At 40.7% G+C, this 22180-nt stretch overlaps 2 protein-coding genes across 2 annotated transcripts; one reads left to right on the forward strand and one right to left on the reverse strand.

Annotated features, from left to right (window-relative positions):
• Positions 1-5442: 5442 nt before the first annotated feature.
• Positions 5443-8799, reverse strand: LOC306997474 (uncharacterized protein; the record flags this gene model as incomplete). The annotated part of the gene is made up of 12 exons (XM_079610778.1): positions 5443-5528; positions 5563-5686; positions 5782-5886; positions 5970-6061; positions 6157-6366; positions 6468-6491; positions 6606-6891; positions 7194-7512; positions 7616-7705; positions 7994-8059; positions 8139-8234; positions 8606-8799. The coding sequence occupies 12 exons, from the start codon at positions 8797-8799 to the stop codon at positions 5443-5445; spliced, it is 1692 nt and encodes a 563-aa protein (XP_079466904.1).
• Positions 8800-18628: 9829 nt separating this feature from the next.
• LOC306997475 (olfactory receptor 51I2-like) lies at positions 18629-19546 on the forward strand (the record flags this gene model as incomplete). Its single annotated transcript, XM_079610779.1, has 1 exon — positions 18629-19546. One exon carries the CDS (start codon positions 18629-18631, stop codon positions 19544-19546), a length of 918 nt encoding a protein of 305 aa, XP_079466905.1.
• Positions 19547-22180: the final 2634 nt, after the last annotated feature.

A 22180-nucleotide genomic window follows, 5' to 3' on the forward strand; every position in this document is an offset into this window, starting at 1 on the left:
GGAGATACACCTATGGTTAAATTTATCGGGCATCAAGGAGAAAAACAGGGCTTTCCTCCTTGATGCCCCGATTTCGCCTTCTGGCCTGTTCGGCGACGCCATCAACACCGTCGTCAACACTCGACAGGTTTCAGGACGCGAAGAAACATTCTGCAGCCTTCAAACAATACCTCCCTCGCCGCTCCAAATCCAAGAAGTCTACCCCCAGTGGGTAGCCGCAGCCATCCACTATGGGGTTATTATTGTTGCAATATTCCAAATAAATAGATTAATATTCACAAATAAATGTAAAGAGATTCACAAAAATGTATCGAATGCACAAATGAATAGATTAAGATCCACAAATAAATGTAAAGAGTTTCACAAAAAATGATAAAATTCACAAATAAATAAAATGAGATTTGCAAATAAATAAAATATTTACAAATGTTTTCTTATTTTACAAACACAACTCTGCCTGGCATTTATTTGTGAATCGGTTCCTGTGCATTTGTAAATCGCTGCACACATTTGTGAATCGGTTCCTGTGCATTTATAAATCCTTTCACGCATTTGTGGATTTTGAAACACTTCTAGCGTAGACGTGCTGAGAAATCCACAAATGAGTGGACTCCACCCACCGCCTACTCAAGCCAATCAGATAACGGCCACATCGAGCCGGCCAATCTTAGCACGTTATCGCTTCAACCAATCACGTTTGGCTTTACACTCGGGGCGGGAAGTGGGAACTGACTGATTCTTGCATCCATGAAAGGAGCACTGGAGCGCAGTAGTAGCGCTGAACTGTGTGTGGTAAAAACACTCTGTTTTCAAAAGATCGTTGGAGTTTAAGGCCTCTTTATATTTCCATCAGGATACACTCAGGGAATTATGATAATCAGAGATCCCGAGCATCATGAACAGTCTCTACACCGGCAAGAGGCGCGACACAGCGCGTCAAAAGCAAATAGGCACTGTCTATTCACTGCTGCCGCTGCAGTTTCAAATAATGTAAAACTAGCATGTTTGAAATGTTAACACATATTAGCTTTATATGCATAATCGTACTCTTAATGGCTCTGATCGTTGCCGACTTATTGACTAGTGCTGGTTACTTAAATCATATTTCGTGATAGTGTACTGGACGCGGGGCATTCATTGATAGTAAACGGATGCCCGCACTTCTGATGTAGCGGCTACTTCACGCAATTAGGACAAATGTTTTTGCACATTCACTTTGCCCAGTGTAGATAGCTGGCCAACCGTAGCACGTTATCGCTTCAACCAATCACGTTTGGCTTTACACTGGGCGATCTTGCTCTGAAATAACTGCTAATTTATCATATCATTCATCTGTATGCATTTGCTCAAATAGAAAGTGTACGCGCAAAGGCCCATAAAATTGCAACAGCAAAATATGTTTAAAGTTTGGATTTTGTTAGAATTACACCATTAGACTGATGGTCAAGCCAAGCCACAATTTCTATGAGCCTTGAAAAAAGCCAGAGAAACAACACTTTACATCTCTGTTATGGGAACAACGCGTTATGGACGCGTCACGTTATTCAAGATAGAACAGAAAAGCATCAAGTAGCTGACTAATGAATTACTGGGTTCAACCCATAAATAGCTATTTAAACTCTGATACACGGAGTTTTTCATTTGCATTGCAAGATTTTTATTTGCAGCATCAACCCCAGTACTAGCCTACACGCTGATGCTGAGGCTCGTACTGTTACATATTGGGTGGTCATTTGGGCTGATATTTGGTATTCTACATTACATTTATTTATATCCTATTGCTATTTGTCACCGCAATTGTGCTTTAAAAGGCAAAATCGTATAGTGTCATGCATCGTGTCTACCCCGTGCGAGGCAATCTACACTGGGCAAAGCGAATGTGCAAAAACATTTGTCCTAATTGCGTGAAGTAGCCGCTACATCATAAGTGCGGGCATCCGTTTACTATCAATGAATGCCCCGCGTCCAGTACACTATCACGAAATATGATTTAAGTAACCAGCACTAGTCAATAAGTAGGCAACGATCAGAGCCGTTAAGAGTACGATTATGCATATAAAGCTAAGCAGACGTCACATAGGGAATATGTGTTAACATTTCAAACATGCTAGTTTTACATTATTTGAAACTGCAGCGGCAGCAGTGAATAGACAGTGCCTATTTGCTTTTGACGCGCTGTGTCGCGCCTCTTGCCGGTGTAGAGACTGTTCATGATGCTCGGGATCTCTGATTATCATAATTCCCTGAGTGTATCCTGATGGAAATATAAAGAGGCCTTAAACTCCAACGATCTTTTGAAAACAGAGTGTTTTTACCACACACAGTTCAGCGCTACTACTGCGCTCCAGTGCTCTTTCCATTGATGCAAGTATCAGTTCCCACTTCCCGCCCCGAGTGTAAAGCCAAACGTGATTGGTTGAAGCGATAACGTGCTAAGATTGGCCAGCTCGATGTGGCCGTTATCTGATTGGCTTGAGTAGGCGGTGGGTGGAGTCCACCTATTTGTGGATTTCTCTGCACGTCTACGCTAGAAGTGTTTCAAAATCCACAAATGCGTGAAAGGATTTATAAATGCACAGGAACCGATTCACAAATGTGTGCAGCGATTTACAAATGCACAGGAACCGATTCACAAATAAATGCCAGGCAGAGTTGTGTTTGTAAAATAAGAAAATATTTGTAAATATTTTATTTATTTGCAAATCTCATTTTATTTATTTGTGAATTTTATAATTTTTTGTGATAATCTTTACATTTATTTGTGGATCTTAATCTATTAATTTGTGCATTCGATACATTTTTGTGAATCTCTTTACATTTATTTGTGAATATTAATCTATTTATTTGGAATATTGCAACAATAATAACCCCATAATCCACCAGCTCCCCTGCCTATAGACAGGAGCAAAAAGAGAGTGTGTCGACCTGAGGGCCGTCCTGCAGGCTAAAAAGGCTTCGTCAAAGAGATCCTAGCCAGCCTAGTTTCTCTGCAAGTGGCCTCAATTGTGGCGGAGCGATCGAGGTCGCCTCCTCCCCGGAGCCCGCAGGAAATCTGTCAACTTCCCGCCATTAAAGTAACACCAAGTATCTTTTTCTCTGCGGTCACCCTACTGGTTGCAAGCGGAATTGTCCATTAGCGCTGTCGTAAATAATTTAGCCTACCGCAGCCTACTGTCGCACACGCACGCACGTGCACACTTGCTGTTGATCTCCAGCACCGTCTTTAGAAACAACAATGGCCACAGACAAGGTAGAGTATGATGCATGATTTTATGAAAGACATCACAAACTAAGAAAAACTAATTAATGACATTGATTGCTTTTTTATATATAATTTTTATTTTGTGTAACAGTAAACTTGAAACGGTATAACAGAAAGATAGTTTTATACAAGGATAAAAAGTAAAAACTTATTGCAGAACAGTTTAGCATGTAGTAGTCAATTGAATTTTCTGTGAAAATCTTGATCATTTTATTTGAAAAATATTGCAGCGAAAGGTGACACCGTTTTAGTGGCTGCTTTGCTACATTATTTATATAGTTACCAAAAATCTCCTTACTGCTCTCTTAGCTAATATGTTGATAATTCTTGCTTTTTGTGCAACTACAGTTCTAAATTACAATTCATGCCTTTTAAGTTTTTGACCTTCATACAGTTACCATAATAAGATAGTTCTCGTTTATTTCAGGATTCATCAGCCTCATCTGACTTTACACCCTCAACCAGTGCAGATACAAGGCCTAAAAGCAGAGGTGGGAAGAGAAGCAGAAGAGGGAGAAGGGAGGATATTGACCTTGACAGACAGAGAAGACTCCAGGATCTGCAGGAAAGGAGAAATACAGAAATACAGACCCAGATCCACTCTCTGGAACCGCAAGAGAAGGACCGCATCCTCCAAAATGTTATGTTGAGGCTCCCAGGACTGATGTTCGATGTGCTGACCTTGCATGAAGGCACAGAGAGGCCAAGAGTACCTGATGGTGGTGGACTACACTGGTGTATCTGTACAAACTGGCGTGAAATGGACACTGATCTGGAGAGGCTATGCTGCCGCCAGGCCCCACAGAACTGCATTAGTACTATGGCATACATGGAGTACTACATCCTGGATGAGGGTGTTCTGAGGCTAGCGAGGGCTGTTTGGAATGATATCTTTGCAGTTGATGATGCACAGGAGCCCGGTGTTGAACAAAGACAATACAGACACACAGCCTACCGGCAATTTGTGCTATGGCAGTATGGTCGCCTTGGAGTTGGAAAAAGAGTAGTGATACCCAGCTGTTGTGTCTGGAGGATCAGGGAGACTTTTCCTGACCCAAGGGGTCAGTATACTGGTTTCAGGGTGCGTCGGCTCTTGTGAATGTTTATTGTAAAAAAAAAAAAATATGGTGTGATGGTTATTTGTTATAGTTAAAGTTTGGTTATTTGATGAAAAAAAAATAGGTATCAGGGTGCGACGGCTCTTGTGAATGTTTATTGTACAAATTGTTTTTTGATGGTGTGATATTTATTTGTTATAGTTCAAGTGTGGTTATTTTTTGAAAAAATAAAACAAAATAAAAAATATTAAGGAAATTTGTATTTTATTTACATAGATAACTATTTACATAATACATAGAGATACACAACCACCCATGAACGCACTCAGCGATCACTTTGGGGGACACCCTCCCCACGCATAACATGGGTCTGGACCAGTTCGGAGGTGGATGGTGGCGATGCAGCAGCCAGCACACCCAAGCGCCTGGGGTCATCGAGCCGGAGAGTCTGTCTCCTTGGAAGACCAGCTCCACTTCTCAGTCGGTGTCGAACAATGGCTCTCTGCAGGTCTGGAATGTACCCATAGTCCTTTTTCTCCTTCAGGGCGTACACACTCCAACATTTCGATTTCTTATTGTAGTAACGCCGGTACCTAGAAAGATAACACAGTTTGCAGTATTGTCTTTGCAAATATCACTATTTGGAATAAATGTTTTAATACTGGAAATCGTACAAGCATTATAATAAACACTTACATCTTATGACCATCTCTGTTGCGCGCGGGAAGGCGACGATTATGACTGTTGTAGTCGATCGCCGCCAGCAAGGTCCGTGTGCGATACACTGCTGGGCTGAAGGCAAACCGTTTTCCAGCGTACATCAGGATGTGATTCTGGAAATTCTCCAAATCTGACGTCGTCCTGTATGATGTGACAAACAAACAAACTTACTTTCACTTACTAAAACTGGTTAACATCATTGGACTATAAGGGAACACTGTTTCATTTAGATTGTTTCTTTGTGTCAAGCTGACAGGCCAGCAAAGCAACAGTACAGACATCGATATTGACATGTGTCAGACAATGCTTTGCATACACGGTATAATTTCAAGAATTTTTGTATTGTAGTAGGGTTTGACATAAATATGTGTTGTACTGAAAACCGATAATTCAAATAATAGCTTACCTGAAGGTAATGAACTTCCCCACGTCCTTCAACCACCGCTTGTCCAATACAATAGCGGTGAGAGCCTGGTGAGTTGCCGAACCTGTACAAATGCATGAAAATCACATTACAATTACCTTGTTTTATCCAAGGCTTCTCCTGGATTCTGTCCCCTAGAGGTTCGTGCTCACAGCATCCCGTTGACCATGTGTGCTGATTGCGGACATGATGTAGGAGCGCATGCCACTTCAGCTTTAAAAACTAAACAAAAAACACACATGTCATTTATTTCACCTTTTTCACAAACCCAAAACATTATTTGAGTTTACCTCTTTAAAAAATTCACATAAACCTACCTTGAACTGTTCTTCAGAATAGGCTTGCTTGGCACAATACCAGAAGTGGTTCACAATATCCTTTATCCAAGGCAGGAGGTCTGACTGGTCCCTCACTGTACCAGCCTGAAAGAAAGATGTAGATGTTACACAGACACAGCATTAACAGATTAAACTATCCAATGAGTGTGTGAAATAAGATGGCATACCCGTCGTATCTTCTTCCCCAAATTTTTGGCTGCATGCCAAATATCTAGTGAATGCTTCAAACCCTGTGCCTTGTATTTGCCACGTTCAGGATCTAATTAATAGTAGTGATTACAATCAGACAAACAAACATGAAAAACATGATTTTAAAGGCCACATTTCGTGAAAAAAAAAAAACATTCTCCTTACTGAGCAATGCAAAGATTTGAGGATGTGCGTCAGTGACCACCTCAGTCACATGGATCTCTGGAAGAAGTGCATCCATTTTCCTAATGAAGCACTCCTTCTCCATGATTACCGAATTTCTGTTCGTCTCACGCTTGTCGACAGAGACAATATGTACAATGTCACGAGTGTCTTGTTCTATAGTCGTGTATGTGCAGTATTGTGCACAGTGGCCTGTAGAATGAGGATAAATTAAGTAGGGGTGTTAATGTATGCACCATAACCAACTATGTAACAAGTATGCTCTATCCACCTCACTCACACACTCTATATACCTGGAGAATCCATTCTGCCATCACCTAAGGAGTAAACAAAACAAAAAAAACAGTTATAATGGCAAAAAGTGTTGTTGACTTTCACACCAAGTCAGAGGCATGTCGCTGTAAAAACAACAACAACAGAATAAGACTCACCTAGGACAACAACTTCATCCTTTTCCTTCAAGCTGTTTATAACATCAGCTTTTATCTTTTGCCAGAACTGTTCGACTGGTTCAATGCAGTATGCGTCTTGAATCTTGAAAAAGGTAGACTCATTCACCATCCCCATTTGCATGTACTGGAACAGCAAGGCAATCTTCCTGTAATTATTCCCGGAGAGCAGTATGTTGATGGCCAGCATGAAATCACCTCCCTGCATGCCGTATTTCAAAAGGGGCTGTGAAATCCACCGCCACAAAGTGTGTCCAAAGGGACATATCTAGAGATGGAGCGGGGTAAATAAAGAATATCCCAGATTGAGCGCACAGCATAAATACAGACATGATGTCAAATATTGGATATACTAACTATGACAAGCTGTTTAACCACCTGACAAATTCTCTGAAGTAGCATTCCATAAAAATTATCTCAGACACATTTACCAACACCATTGTGCATATAATGAGAGATTACAGTTTGACAAAATCATTACACAATTTACACAGTAGTCCAACATAAGAAATGGAGCTGGGGGATGTGCATTACAGATTATAGTGTAGCACCCGAATTTACAAAACTTACCCATTCCAAGATGACTCCAGTTGCCCTTGTTTTCAAGTTCACCTCAAATGGTGGTCCAGCAGAGCATGCTCTTCCTGTAACCTTATTGATTTTGTTGCACCTCTCTATAGGCAATTTGAGGTAGGTGGCCAGCGTCTTTAGATTTTCGTGATACACGATACTAGCATTCTTGCCAACTATGTCATCTTCAGAAACAACCTTGTTTGACTCTGGAATATCGCTCACATCATTTTCTGGGAAAGTAGGCAATGTAACATCAATCACTGCTTCATCCATGCTGATCTCTTGCAGCTGTTCAATGACATCTTGACCTCCAGGACTGCAGTTGGGTAAATAGATAGATCAAAAACAAACATGGACTAGTTAATAACTACCATTACTGTAAATACTGTTCTAGCTCTAATTTCATTACACAACCGTACCGTATCTGAAGAAAAGGGACATAATCTTCATCAGAACTGTCCCTATCTTCACAGAAGCTATGTTTAGTCCACCGTTCATCCATGTCAATGCTGCGCAAAAGAACAGATAGTCAGACTTGAACATATTCATGAAATATTAATAAAATAGAAAAATAATAAAATAATAAAAACGCAAAACTTGCGTGCTATTTCTCAAATCATTCCTTGCTTCTTTATCTGGAGAGTCAAACTGCTCCTCCTCTACAATACTCATGGAGTGCATGCTACAACCATTGTAGAAGAGACATAAACGAGTGAAAAAGAAAATGTGCAAGCAGTCAACAAGCCACCAGTACAGTCTAGTACAGAAGTACATCATTGTCTCACTATTAGGCAAACCTGGCTTCTAGAACATCCACTTCTTGTGCCTCCAGCGGTTGTACACCTTGGACTGGGATGTCATCCCTAAACAACAAAAGAAAATTAATTATGAACAACATTCTTATAAATTTGCGATGAATGTAAAAAAATAAAAAAATGTTACCTATCACTATCCTCACTAACGCTAGACACCAGCAGCTGTGGTACTTGTGAGTGTGTGGCTTTACTAGGTGTCGATGTCACTTGCCGTTTCTGGTAGCTGAAATAAACAAAACAAAAAGAGATATATGGATGCTGCATATGAAGCATGCAGGTTCTTTGATATGGTTAATGATAATAATACTAATCTTACTTCTTTCATACTTTCTACATGTTTAGTAGACTAAACATTTTAACTCAAACATTTGCGATTTGCAAGTCATCAATTGCAATGCTCAAATCGGAACGATAATCCTAGCGAATAGCATGCTAAACATCTAAGACTAGCATGTTAGTGTTTACTAGTTACCAGATTGATAATTCTCTCCTCTCAGATAAATGGAGGACCAGATAGTTTCCGTAACATAGCCAGGCAGACAACATTAGAAAAACTAGAGATAGTAGGCTCTGCAAGCAATAAGTTATACTTACTAGTCCAACAGCATTACGGCCAAGTCAGCATCGGTCGGGCACCCCTCCTCCTCCTTAAGCTCACGCCAGCGAGCAAACACTGGCCCAATATTGATCCTTGTCCGGCCTCTTACTTTATCACTCAGCCTTTTCCTCTTCCGAGTCTCCTCCAACAAAACCTTTGTCTTCTTAGTTTTTTTTACCGCTTCGGCCATGACAAAAAAGAAAGTGGTGGGGGAAGTGACGTATGCCGTAAATCACTCGAATTTTGTAGTTCTTTTTGTGCACGGGTTCCGACCCGAAACCCGAAGTTACATAGTGCCAGTAAAAGCGATACAGACCACGTCAGGCTATGGCAGACGTGTCATTTAACTTATTTTAAGTCGATGTACCATCACAAGGGTCTTGGAAATATATTATGAAGGTTGAAAACCTACTTAGTGTTACTTTAAGTGCGCTTCAGGACGCATCGGTTTCCAGCGAATGCACCCTGCACTGTCCGCTCCTCAGGCCTGCGACCAGGCAGCAATCGCGTTCGACCATCGAGAATCGTTTTCGGTTGAACCCTGCCGGAGGTCCGCTTCAAGGGGTCGAGAACGAATCCCGATTGATTCCCGAAGCCAGCCTTGAGAGGCTGGTTCCCTTGGTAAAATATTTTGATGCGTGGAAAATCTAAAATATTTATCCTTGGGCCCTGCGCACCCTTCAAAACGGGTACAGACTGCAGTTCGGTTTCCGCCCACCAAGATTCAACGGGGTGGTCTGGACTGTAGTCGACCCAGAGCAGGGTCGGGTATTGGAACAGGAAGTAAACTCTCTGCTGGTAAAGGAGACTATAGAACGTATTCCTCCGCCAGAAAGTGAGTCCTGGTTTTACAGCTGCTACTTCATAGTTGTGTGGGAGTGTGTACTTCCTGGGAGTGGTGTGGGACTCGGTCACGATGCGGGCACAATTGTCTCCTGCACGGATCGAGTCCATTCTGGCCACGGTGACCAGGATAAAGCTAGGCCAAGCCATCACTGTCAAACACTTTCAGAGAGTGTTAGGACTCATGGCAGCAGCGTCCAACATCATTCCATTCGGCCTGCTGCACATGAGGTGGTTGAAAACCAAGGGGTTCTCCCTGAAGGAGAACCCATTCCGCATGATCAGGGTTACGCGCAGATGCCTTCGTTCCCTATCCATGTGGAAAAAAGCTTGGTTTCTGTTCCAAGGTCCCATGTTGGAAGCGTCATGTTGCCGGAAAGTTGGTTCGACAGACGCCTCCCTCATGGGTGCAGTCATGGATGGCCTCTTTATGACAGGCCTATGGCAGGACCATCATTCTTCCTGGCACATAAACTGCCTGGAAATGTTGGCGGTGTCCCGAGCTCTGAGGAGCTTCATGCCGGACCTCAAAGGTCATCACGTCCTTGTGAGGCCCCCGCAGGGCTGGATGCCATGGTGCAGACGTGGCCGAGGCTGCGTCTGTACACATTTTCCCCGATCGTTCTGCTCCCGGGAGTTCTAGAGAGGGTCCGTCGCGACGGGATCAGTCTACTGTTGGTAGCCCCGTTGTGGCCGGTCTGATTATGGTTCTCCGACATAATATCGCTCCTGGCCACGCAGGTGGCCACCTGTCCTGTTTGCTCTACCTGCTCTGCCATGGCTCCTCAACCCACCTCAATCTCTAGACCTGTTTCTACTCCACGGACCTGGCACTTGTCCCTCTCCATGTTCCGCCTCTGCTCCAACTCCCTCCTGGACTTATGGTTGTGTTTGGAGCATCTCGAAGCCACTCATTTGAGAGGGCCTATGATGTGATTACCCGTCCACGGTATGATGTGATTACCAAGTTTCCAGGATATTCACTAGAGGGCACTCCTCCCCAGACCATTGTCATTCCACCATGAACTACATTTCCCAGAATCATTTGCCCAGACTCATTATCCCCGATTATTTTCAGCTGTTTCTCATTTACCCTTGTTAATTATGTCTATATAAACCTGGTTGACTCATTGTGATACAAAAATAATGAACTTAAACAAATTAAATAGCTTTGACTTGTACCACCTGCCTGCTGCAGATTAATTTCACCATTAATACTGTTGCCATAGAAACTCATGTAGGGCTGAGCAAATATGGGCAGAACTCTTTACTGCCCTAAAACTTCAAAAATCCTTTTAAAGGTATACATGTGAATTAAACGTCACAAAGGCCTTTCTCATCACAGTATGCTAATGCCAAGTGCAAGGGATTTCATCAATATGCTGATTGAGGACTGTTGGGGCACTGCAGGTACAGGATGGTTCTGTTGGGAGAGACAGTCATTTACACCTCAATGACATGTCTGTACCATTTGCTTCACAGGACATATGCTTTCAACAACTTACTGTTTATATACTAGTGTGTTCTAATATGTAACTATGTCACGTTTGGTCTCATCTAACAACTTATAAACTGAAATGAATGGTGGTGAACTTAATAATAGAGATATTAAAGTATCCTAATGTACAATCTAGGTACTATTGCTTAAACATGCATTGAAGAGAATGTTAATGTTCTTCTACTCCCACCTTTACCTTTAAATAATAAGAGGTTAAAGAATAAAGGCCATTGCACACTGAGTCCAAAATTCGCATCCGAAATTTTGGCACGTTAAAAAATAAATACGACCACACGTTATGTCAATCACGCTTGCACACTGCCTCGGAAACTTTCGTCCGTCATAAAAAAAATCAAAACGGGTTCGATTTTCTGCGTTTTTCGCATCCGTAACAAGCAGTTTGAATGGTGTTTGAATGGTGCTTTGACAATTCAGAGCCCCCGAATCACGAATACGAAAAAACGCATACGAAAATTTCGGACTCAGTGTGCAATGGCCTTAACAACAACTTTAATGCAGTCCGATTAATTATTTTGGAGTCAGATAAATATTTGAATTATACACGTCATCCTTCAACTGCCTTTTGTTTCCGATTATTGGTTCAAAATAGCAGCGTAAGTTTCCAGCCTTACACTCATAACTCCGAGTCTGAGGATGTGAACAGTTGCAAGTAGAACGTTACAGGTTGCTATCTCTTAATTACAGTAATTATTACATGGTGTGAAATCATAATCATAACTCATAAGCTATTTTTTTTGTTTCAGGAGGAACTGTTTGCGGTGCTCGATGCCTCTACAACTGTATATTCTCATGCACTGATGACGTGTGATGTCTGCATGAGCAGGGTGCGCGGAGGAAAGGAAATACATACCGTACCCCCGATGTACTTTCATAAGAGGTATTTTCATAAGAACTATGTATATTCATAATGAGCATAATGATCATAGCGGACTAAAATGATCTAAACACTTTCACACAGCAGGATTTGGAATTGCCGACAGCTCCAGATATTTAGCATGCCAAATCATGGCCGTTGGCGACTCATTGTTTTCTTTCTGTAATTTATTTCTCGTGCTTGCTCTCGTGCTCTCGTGCTCATGCTTGTAACACTTTTCACATATGCATATGATGGGAACAAATAAACACAAATAATAAATAAACAAAGACAAACACATACTTAAATGCATGAAAAATAAAAACTATCACAGAACAGATTAACATAAATAATTTTCAGTAAGTGAGAACTTCCACGTGATTTCAAGCATGTACCATTCAACACTATAATTAAAATATTAAGAGAGGTGCACATGCTGCACACTACTAAATTATTCACAGATCAATATCACCACCTGCTGGTGAAGGCTGTGTTAAGACATACCCTTTACCATTTAAAAGTCAAACACAACTGAGAACATGGTTTATGAATCGAGTTCTATAGTATATTCCCACTGACACTTCACATATGTAAACATTTATTTTCAACAAAAATACCTTTCCAAAGACACACAATCTAATTTGTGTCTGTGTTTGCTGACCAGACTTTTCAGCCAACACAAGTTGTGGCATTACATTCTTGCATCTTCAGAATTCAAAGTATGTCACTTCATCATACTTCATTTGCTTCGTCATTTGAAGCGGTTATCAGAGTGAGTTTTGAGTTACACGATTTTTACCCACTGTGCCACATTTTTCATGTGTTTAGTTAAAGGCTGTTTATGCAAATCAAGTCACCGCAGAGAGGTCTTCTTAGACTTGTTTTATGCTATAAGAAAAGCATGTATGGTGACTCGTAGGTCTTCTTAAACATGCATAGGCTAGACCTAATTCTCTGCACATTTACACATTTTTTAAAGATAAAGTGATGGTAATGTCAGATCGTATCACAGAAGGTATTTCTGGTAATAATATGTACATATCACTGCAGTTTCCAACAGAAATTAACACTAGAGGCAGTAAAACAGCAAGCACCTTTAAACGTTTTTACACACAATTATGATTACAGGGGCAGATTATGGATCAATAAAAACTAGTTTGCACAATTATGTTATGACCTCAAAACACTTTTTACCATGGTGTTTGATTTGTAAATGAATATATTTTGGAGTCTGCATCACGCTCCATATGTTCGGTTTTACAGACATGCTAAGCTTGTGCGGAAGCTCAGCTGGTACATCAATGTACTTGTGACGCTCGGGTACGAATCCCGTAAAAGACGTGACACAATAAAAGAGCTCAAACAAAGTCATGAGTTCAAAAACTAGCTAAAATGCCATGGTTACAATTGCATTTTTATGTCACATTTGTTTTTGTTAACACTATCGGGTAGTTTTAGGGTTTAGTGTAGGTGTACGTTATTTTGAAATGAAGCATTAAGCTTTTAGGGCCGCTCACCGGACATTTAAATTCAGAACTGAGGTGATAAGTACAAACTCCAACGTAATAAAACGTTGCCAAATTCACATTCCGAGATCAAGGTAAATCCGAGATAATAGTTATTTTTCATTGCACAAATTACAATTGAATTGAATTGAATTTTAAATCAGTAGATAGTGTATTCAAACTTTAAGCAACAAGGGCGTATCTTTGAATAAAAGAGTTTGGTATGTATATTTATTTTATTATTATTGTAAACTATTATTTTGATGCATTTCAGAATTTTTTTTAAATCTACTACTACAATATTGATTTGTGAAAAGAAATGGGGTCTAAAAACTATTGTCACGTTCTGTTGGTGTTTAGTTTCATTTTCATGCTTTAAGTTTGTTTCTCTTCAGTTAACTGTTTTTTTTTGTTCTAGTTTCCCACCAGTCTTAAATTACCATGGACACTCTTGCAATCAATACACCTGTTTGTCATTTAGTTCATTATCATTGTATAATTAAGTTCCTCTTTAGTTTTCATTCTCTGTCGAGTGATGGTCGTGTGTTAAACGTAACGCTGTCACGTTGCCTTCTCATCAGTGCCTTCTCAACTTATTTTGTTTACACCAGTGGTTCTCAACCTCGAATGCAGGGACCCCCTGACAGGCCATGTTTCTGTGTTAACCCTGAAATGACACACCTGATTAAATTAATTAAAGGCTTCATGGGTAGTTATTAGAGTAGGAAGAGTAGGAATTAGTCAATTAATCAATTAGTCAACTACTCATTAAGCCTTTAATTAAAAATACTTGTTGAGTGAGCGTGCAGCCTGAGCGGGCAAGGCACGCCTTGTGCTTTGTAAGCCAAGGCGATGGCATCCACTATACAGTGGTGTAGCAACAATGACTATGACATCCGGTCAGCTGCTTTTCGATCAGTGAATCCCAATCAACAAACACAGGCTCTGTTGTCCCAGGACTGTGACGCGCCCACCATTTGCGTTAATCATTCATCTGAGAACCCAGATCTCTTCCTGAGTAAACAAAAGCATTGTGTGTAACTGGTCTGCTGACCAGCCTTTGAACAAGCCACCATGGTTTAACAGATGTTCACAAGAGTCCACTGGTTGTTAAACTCATCAAGTTTAGGTGTTTATTCTCTAAATCTAACGGAGTCGAATTCCGATAGCAGAATGCAATAATGTACATTGTTTTACACATTTCATATTTCTGGAGCCGAAAGGTTTAAGTCAAACACTTTTGTAATTCAAGCCAGAAGGATGTTCCAGCAAACAAAGGACTCTTCCCGCTTGCAAATCTCGGCAGATGATTCGCCCTTCCCGAACAACGGGGCGGGGACAGGGACAGGATTCCCTCAAAAGACGGAACTTCCCTGTCTGCGCTCTGCTCTTCCGCGCTCCTTCCCGGCTTCGTCATGATGTGATCGTTCCTGAAACTCCTCAGGAGTTTACGTCTGTTTTTATTTTCTTTATCTTAGTCTTTCGTTTTCATTTTCAAATTCTCCTTTGTTCGCTTCCACCGAAGAGGGAAACGAACCTAGCCTTAATTATTCCTTCGGCAACTTCACTTCCAAGAGACCTTCAAATTCCCCGCGAACAGCGCCCTCCGGCAACACGAGAGCGCGCGCTCTGCTCCGAGGACATACGCAGGGTGGTCTCAGACACACGCACACAAAGATCTATAGCAAGTATCAACTCTAACGAGTTTTAATGTTGTAAGGTTCGAGGCATTGTTGGCTCTCAAATGTCTGTGATTTTGCTATTCCATGGTCACTCGTGATCATTCTCTCTCTCGCTCTCATCCTCAGAGCATTCTCCCTATTCTCTCTCACACTCGAACCTCCTGCTCTAAATCGCTCTCACCCTCAGAGCACACTCTCCTTCTCTCTCTCTCTCTCTCTCTCTCTCTCTCTCTCTCTCTCTCTCTTTCTCTCTCTCTCTCTCTCTCTCTCCCCCTCTCATCTGTTATCCGTTTTGTCTTGTATTGTTTAACTGTAAGTTATGTACATAGACATATAATCAGTGTATATTGTGTAGTCCGTATATTCTGTAGTTTTGCATTTATTAAAATCATATCAATGACTATTTCTATGTGAATAAAATAAATACAGAGTCAATGAGATTCGCGATCCCAGAGCTACCAGCTCTTATTATTTACTACATTGAGTAGTTTAATTTTATAAACGCAGGAAAATTAATGTTCACGGCCAGAAGGTTAATATTTCTTGGAGTTTATAAGAAGGGATAACTTTATTGAGAAATTGATAGGTTAATCTTATGGTCGTTTGCGGGACAAACACCGATTTGATAATTACATTAATTTCCCTTAAGGATTATCTCATAATCGATCTGAAATAAGATTATTGATATATGAATGAGGAATTATAAGACGTTGTGATTGATTATTCATATAATCTATCTATTTTCAATTTCGATAATTTAATGTAACTGTAATATGCAATATATGAATCATATTCATGATTAGTTATTAAAATTCACTATAGATCATTTGAGCTAATGTTCATGGTATGACCCAATGCCGTTACAGTGGGCCATCCTCTGCTTGGAGACAGCTTTTCCTTCCGCTGGCCTCTGTAACAGACAAAGAGCTGGTCTGAGGTCCAGAAGCTTTGGGTTGTATCCATGTACCATCGCAGAGCGCGGATGGGACGGAGCAAAGCCAGGGCTGGGTCTGCCTCCTCCGAGGGCAGCGCTTGCAGGTTCACCACCTGGTCCCTGAAGGTAGTGGTAAGAACATAGCCAGGCCGGGGTCTCGGTACCACGTGGGAGTCGTCCGGTCCAAACTCTAGGCACAATTTTTGTCGACCGAAAATGCCTGCTGGTCCCCTACCTGATGGAGGCCAATGCAACCAGCAAAAAAGTCTTCATAGACAGAAACTTTAAGTCTGCTTACTGCAAAGGCTCGAATGGCGCGTTCTGACGTGCTCAAAGCACCAGAATAAGGTCCCAAGACGGTACGGAGAGAGGTCGAGAAAGGTTTAACCATCTTACCTCACTAAGAAGCCTGACGACCAGGTCATGCTTCCCAATTGACTTACATTCTATGGGGTTATGATATGCGGAAATAGCGGCAACTTTAAGGGTGGATGGAGACAGCCTTCACTCCAACCCATGCTGTAGGAAGGAAAGCACAAAACTGATCGAACATCTTTGGGGGTCCTCTCGGTGAGAGGAACACCACTCGACGAACAGGTTCCACTTCAAGGTGTAAGTGTGTCTAGTAGATGATGCTAGTGCCGATTTGATGGTGTTAAGAACCTCTGAGGGTAAGTCACCTAAAACCTCCGCTTCCAGGGACTGGACATGGAGTTTCCAGAGGTCTGGGCGCGGGTGCCATAGAGTGCCCCGTCTCTGAGAAAGAAGGTCCTGTCAGTGAGGACCAATCCTTGAAGAACTGGCTCTTTTAGAGAACACTGCTTGGATATTAGAGACAAGAATAAATTTACTGCTCAGCTCAGAAACGAAAAGCTGAAGATGCGATGCACCTGCTGCTCAGTTTACACTCTTATGCCTAATTTCCACCGAGTAGTACGGTACAGTACAGTTCAGTGCGGTATGCAATTTTTGCCGTTTCCATTGTCAGAAGTTGTGAATGGTACCCTAATTCCGAACCATACAGTACCATTTTTTCGGGACCCTTCCGTTAGGGTACCTAGCACAGAAGTCTGGTACTAAAGGGTGGAGCTAGACTCACTGCAGAATGTTGATTGGTTGCCAGAGAAACATCACTTGCGCATACTACAGTTCCTTAATTTCCTTCGGGATCAATAAAGTATATCTATCCATCTATCTATCTATCTATCTACAAGGGAAATGACAATGCAAAAGGCGTCATTTCATACATTTGAAGCACAATACAGTTTCTTCTTGTGACAAACAGTCACATGCTGAGAAGCAAGAACAAGATCTGCTGTATGTCCTCCATTGTTTATTACTGTCGCCTTCTTCGTCGTGCGAGAATTACATCAAGCGCTACTTTCCGGCATACACCACGCCTATCAAATAAGGGTACTGTTGGCGGTGGAAACACAAGCCGGATCAGGGTTTACCATCCCGAATTGTACTGGACTGTACTGTACTATCCTGTACTGTCCTGTACCGCTCAGTGGAATCGAGGCATTAATATTAATGTAGGAAATGGCCAAGTTAATGGAGTTTATTAGAACTTTTGGGTACAACAGTTTCTACAGGTGATAGGGATTGTTTTAAAAGCAGTAAAAAAAAAAAAAAAAAGGTTTCTTGCAGACTGCTGGTGTGAAAGCACAACGGGCGATAATTCGTTCGCGTTTTCAAAGTATCACGCAAAAAGTAGAAGAAAAGAAAACGAGCCACCAGGCACTGTTGTTGTTCAAATGAGCGGGCCGGAGCACGTTAAGGGTTTTCTGTTAGAACGGTGTCGTGTTAGCGCCCCCTAAGATAATAACTAATGATCTGTGCAACGGAAGTGAATCAATCAAAATTAACTTTAGCTGGACAATAACTTTATTCTAGAGCTGCTGTAAAGCCAAAACTATCTCTGTTACTTTAATTTCCTATCACTTTAAAGCTGCTTTGAAACAGTGATTTGTTAAAAGCACTATATAAATGAAGGTGACTTGACTTGATATATTGCATGTTCAGATATTCATACAACAAAGTATTCTGGGGGCCATGAAAGCTTTGTGAAAATGATACAAACAAATGGTGGTGAGGGAAGAGTAAATAATTATTATTTGCAGTGGAAAGTATGAAAAGCACTAAAGGGAGAATTATGCTAAATGTATATGCTCTATTTATTTATGTTTTACATATATGCTATTAATTTATCTTTCCAATGAAATCCAACTTCAGAGGACTTGAGAGGCCACAGCAGGCCTCCTGAGACATGTTTGATACTATAAAAACACTAGCATGCACTGGTGACTCCACAGTCCAAATATCAGAACACAAATAGAGTTCATTACCTGCAATTTTAATGAAGATGCAATGATAGGCATTTCAGAGTTTATAACAGAAGGTATTTCTAATAACATTGGTAATGTAAAAAAAAACAGTTTTTCATAGACTGTGTTGAATTATTACTGTACATTCATTTAATTGAATAACTATTATTAAGTTGTATTATTTTTATAACATTATTTACAGTTAAGGTCACATTACATGGTATAAGACACTGTGGCTAAACATTCTAAGCTGAATGTTTGTTTGTTTGTTTGTTTGTTTGTTTATTTGTTATGGTGTAAAAACATTTGTTTGTTCTCTTCCTCAGGTCAATGAAAGTTTTTCTTGTGTAAGGAAAATGGAAAATGGAACATATTTTTACTTCATGTTGTTTGAAAATCTTGGGTGCATGAGATATGCTTTATTCACTTTGGGGGTTATTTTTTACTGTGCTGTCATATTCTTTAATGTTCTTATTATTTTTGTAATATTTCTGGAAAAGACATTGCACCAGCCCATGTACATTTTGATTTCATGCTTGTCCATCAACTCTGTGTATGGTACAGCTGGCTTTTTCCCAAGGTTATTGACAGACCTGCTCTATGATGCACATATAATCTCATTTGAAGCATGTCTTATACAGAGTTTTGTCATTTTTTCATATGCAGCTTTTGAACTTACAATATTGATGCTAATGGCATTTGATAGGTTTGTTGCAATCAGTAAACCTTTGCATTACAACAACATAATTACCACACGGTTTCTAACTTTTCTATTAGTTATAGCATGGGTTTATCCAATTATTTTTCTTGGTATTGGTGCTCTTTTGACAGCAAGGTTGACAATCTGTGGTAACAAATTGCTAAAGGTGTACTGCCACAACTATGAAATTGTCAAACTCTCATGTGTGAACATTACTATTAATAATATTTATGGCCTGATTGTAACTATCACAACAATTTTTATCCCTTTGGGTTTTATTTTGTATACCTATGTCAGAATTATTATAATTTGTCAAAGAAGCACACGAGAGTTCAGGAGCAAAGCATATAGAACTTGTATTCCACACATGGTTATCCTTTTAAATTACTCAGTTGCTCTTTTTTGTGAGCTCACTTTGAGTCGATTTGTGAATGGAGACCTTCCTATAGCGCTGAGTGTTCTCCTTTCACTTGAATTTATTGTTATACCACCCTTTGTAAACCCTATTGTTTATGGACTAAACTTTCCTGATATCCGCAAACAAATTAGACGTGTAATAAAAACCTCTAAATAGACTGCTTTGTTTCTGTTGCACCAAACCAAGTTTGAACTAATTTAAAGATAATTGTTCAATCACGCAGTCACTCACCTTTTAGTTTTTATTGCACGAAATGTGATAATTTTCACCTCTCTGAATTCTATACAGATGTCCTTTAAACTTCCTCCTCAGTTAATGTTTGTGAAAAATTGTATAAGGGTGTCAGAATCAGAAACACAATCTGAGCGTAACTTTCTGAACTGAAAGAATGAAGATGTCAATCCATATTGTATTATTTCAGATTACTAACTTCATATATATGACATTATTTTCTTCTAGAGCTGCTGTACAGCCAACAACCTTTTTTTCTATTATTTTCCTGTTCTCACTGTTTAGCTGCTTGAAACGATCTGTATTGTAAAAGTGCTAAATAAATAAAGGTGACTTGACTATAAAACCACAAACAAATAAAGAAGAGAACAATAGGCAAACATAAAGTTCAAGAGCTGGAGGACTGAAGCTCCGAGGCAGTTCCTCACAAACTGGTGGAGGATAATATGTCTGAGGGCTGAGGAACTGGCTGTCAGAAGAGATGGGAGAGGGAGGCTTCATAAATGACATGGGGCTGGACAGAACCAGCGGGGTTACAGGAGAATCAAGACTGGACGGAACCAGAACGGTTGCAGGAAAGTCAGGCCTGGGCGGAACCAGCGGGAAAACAAGTCATCCTCAAACACCTCCAATAAATTCTTTATAGAAGTTCTAAACGCCATAGACATCGCATCCATAGCTGTGGGGTTGTGGGCGGGGCTTTCCTCCCATCTAGCCCTCATACTCCACTAACACTCCTTCTGTAATGCACGTTGTTGCCGGTCAGGCACCTGGTCAGATTCTTCAAGGGGCACAGGCTCCGGGCGATGTCCTCTCCTGTCCTCTCTGCAGGCTCATTCGCGGCAGGCCGATCTCTGCTTTGTAATGATGTCCGATTTGTGAATAAATCATTTGATTCAGTTCATTTTAATGAATAGGAGAACCCCGTTGTTAAAAAACCAGTCAGAATGATTCATTCATGAACAGAGCTGATTTGGTTCTCGAGTTCAAGTTCACTGATTCAATGATCCTGTCGTTGTTTTTTCTAATTTACATGTTCTTTCTCGAGCTGCTGGTGTGTTAAACTTATTACTCACTCTGTGATCAATAAATAATAATAATGATTTTCATTGATATTGTACAAGCTATTCCTTGACCTATAAACTATCCCTTCTATGTCAGATAGGCCTACAAACTATCAGGGATAAGCACTCATTCCTTGACTATAGAAGATCTGAGACAGGGTGACTGAGTTATTTGAGGCAGAAGGTGAGCTTTAGAAAATTAAAGGCATACTATGTAGAAATTGTACCTTAATATAACAGCTTCAAAGTAATTTCGGTGGTAAACAAACTCATAGTAGGGCGAATTATCCTGGTAGTAAAGCTTGGGGGGGGACGCCGCTGGAAAAACCAGCAATGTAAGTATGAGAGGAGCGCCCCCCGACAAATCTTGCGAGAATCACGACTTGCTTTACGGCAACGACGTCACACACATCAACAACATATAAAGCACCGGCCGCTCTGTAAGCACGAAGACACTTGCGCGCATTTCAGACGTGATAGGCTACTCGACGATGGAAAAAGCAAAGATAACGCGGTCGGAAGAGACTAGGAAAAGGAAAAGGGAATTTGACCGCGTGAGGAACCGGAGAAGAGTCACTCGGTCAGGCTTTCACTCGAGCTGAAAAGCAGCACTGGATGCAACAGCGATGCTGACCTGGCGATCTTGTTGATGGACTAGTAAATAAATCTCTTATTTGAAAACTTGTTTGCGTTCTATGTTGTATTTTGTTGCGCTTGCTTGTAGTATGTAATTTTTTTACGATGCTGTTCATTCATCCGTTGATTCCTGCGATTATCATGAGAACAGTTGTCGATCTCACATAATTATCAGGACATAAGCCTAGAGGTTGTAGTGTAAACGTGCACAATTTGCAAACTATTATGATAAATTGCAATAATCATGTCTAATGACATCCTAACGGCCAATGTTATAAAATAATGCGACACACATTTAACTTTATTAATGCCATCTGGCATTTTGTAATGTTTACATTACAATCAAAAAACACAAATGAAATTATACAGTAGGCCTAGACTATAGGCTATTTACTTTTGATTTAGCTGCAATCATGTAAAAACGTCAAACGCGGTAGGCTACTTTATTATTATAAAGTAGTCTAACACTTGACATAAACTTATTATTATCCTATTACCATCATCAGTAGTTCAGTAGACTATGCAGTAGCCTAATATTTGTATGAATTCGTGAAACACCTGGGGCCTGTTTCAATAAGGAGGTTCAACCAACTCTGAGTTAAAACTTGAACTCTGAGTTGACTTACCCTGAGATGGGAAACTCTGAGTTTTCGGTTACAGATCAGCTGAAATTAGTTAGTTCAATCAACTCTAAGTTGACTGACTCAGAGTTAAGCGCGTGCACCACAACTATAGAAAGCCATTATCAATGGAGCGCAGATTAGAGGTCTTCAGGTGAACCCGTTGACCCGTTGACCCGGGACCCGACCCGGGACCCGTACGGGTTCGGGTCTATATTTTAAATGATCAGCCGGGTCCG

The sequence above is a fragment of the Phoxinus phoxinus genome (genome assembly GCF_949152265.1).
Source record: "Phoxinus phoxinus genome assembly, chromosome: 4".
In the NCBI taxonomy this organism is placed as follows: domain Eukaryota; kingdom Metazoa; phylum Chordata; class Actinopteri; order Cypriniformes; family Leuciscidae; genus Phoxinus; species Phoxinus phoxinus.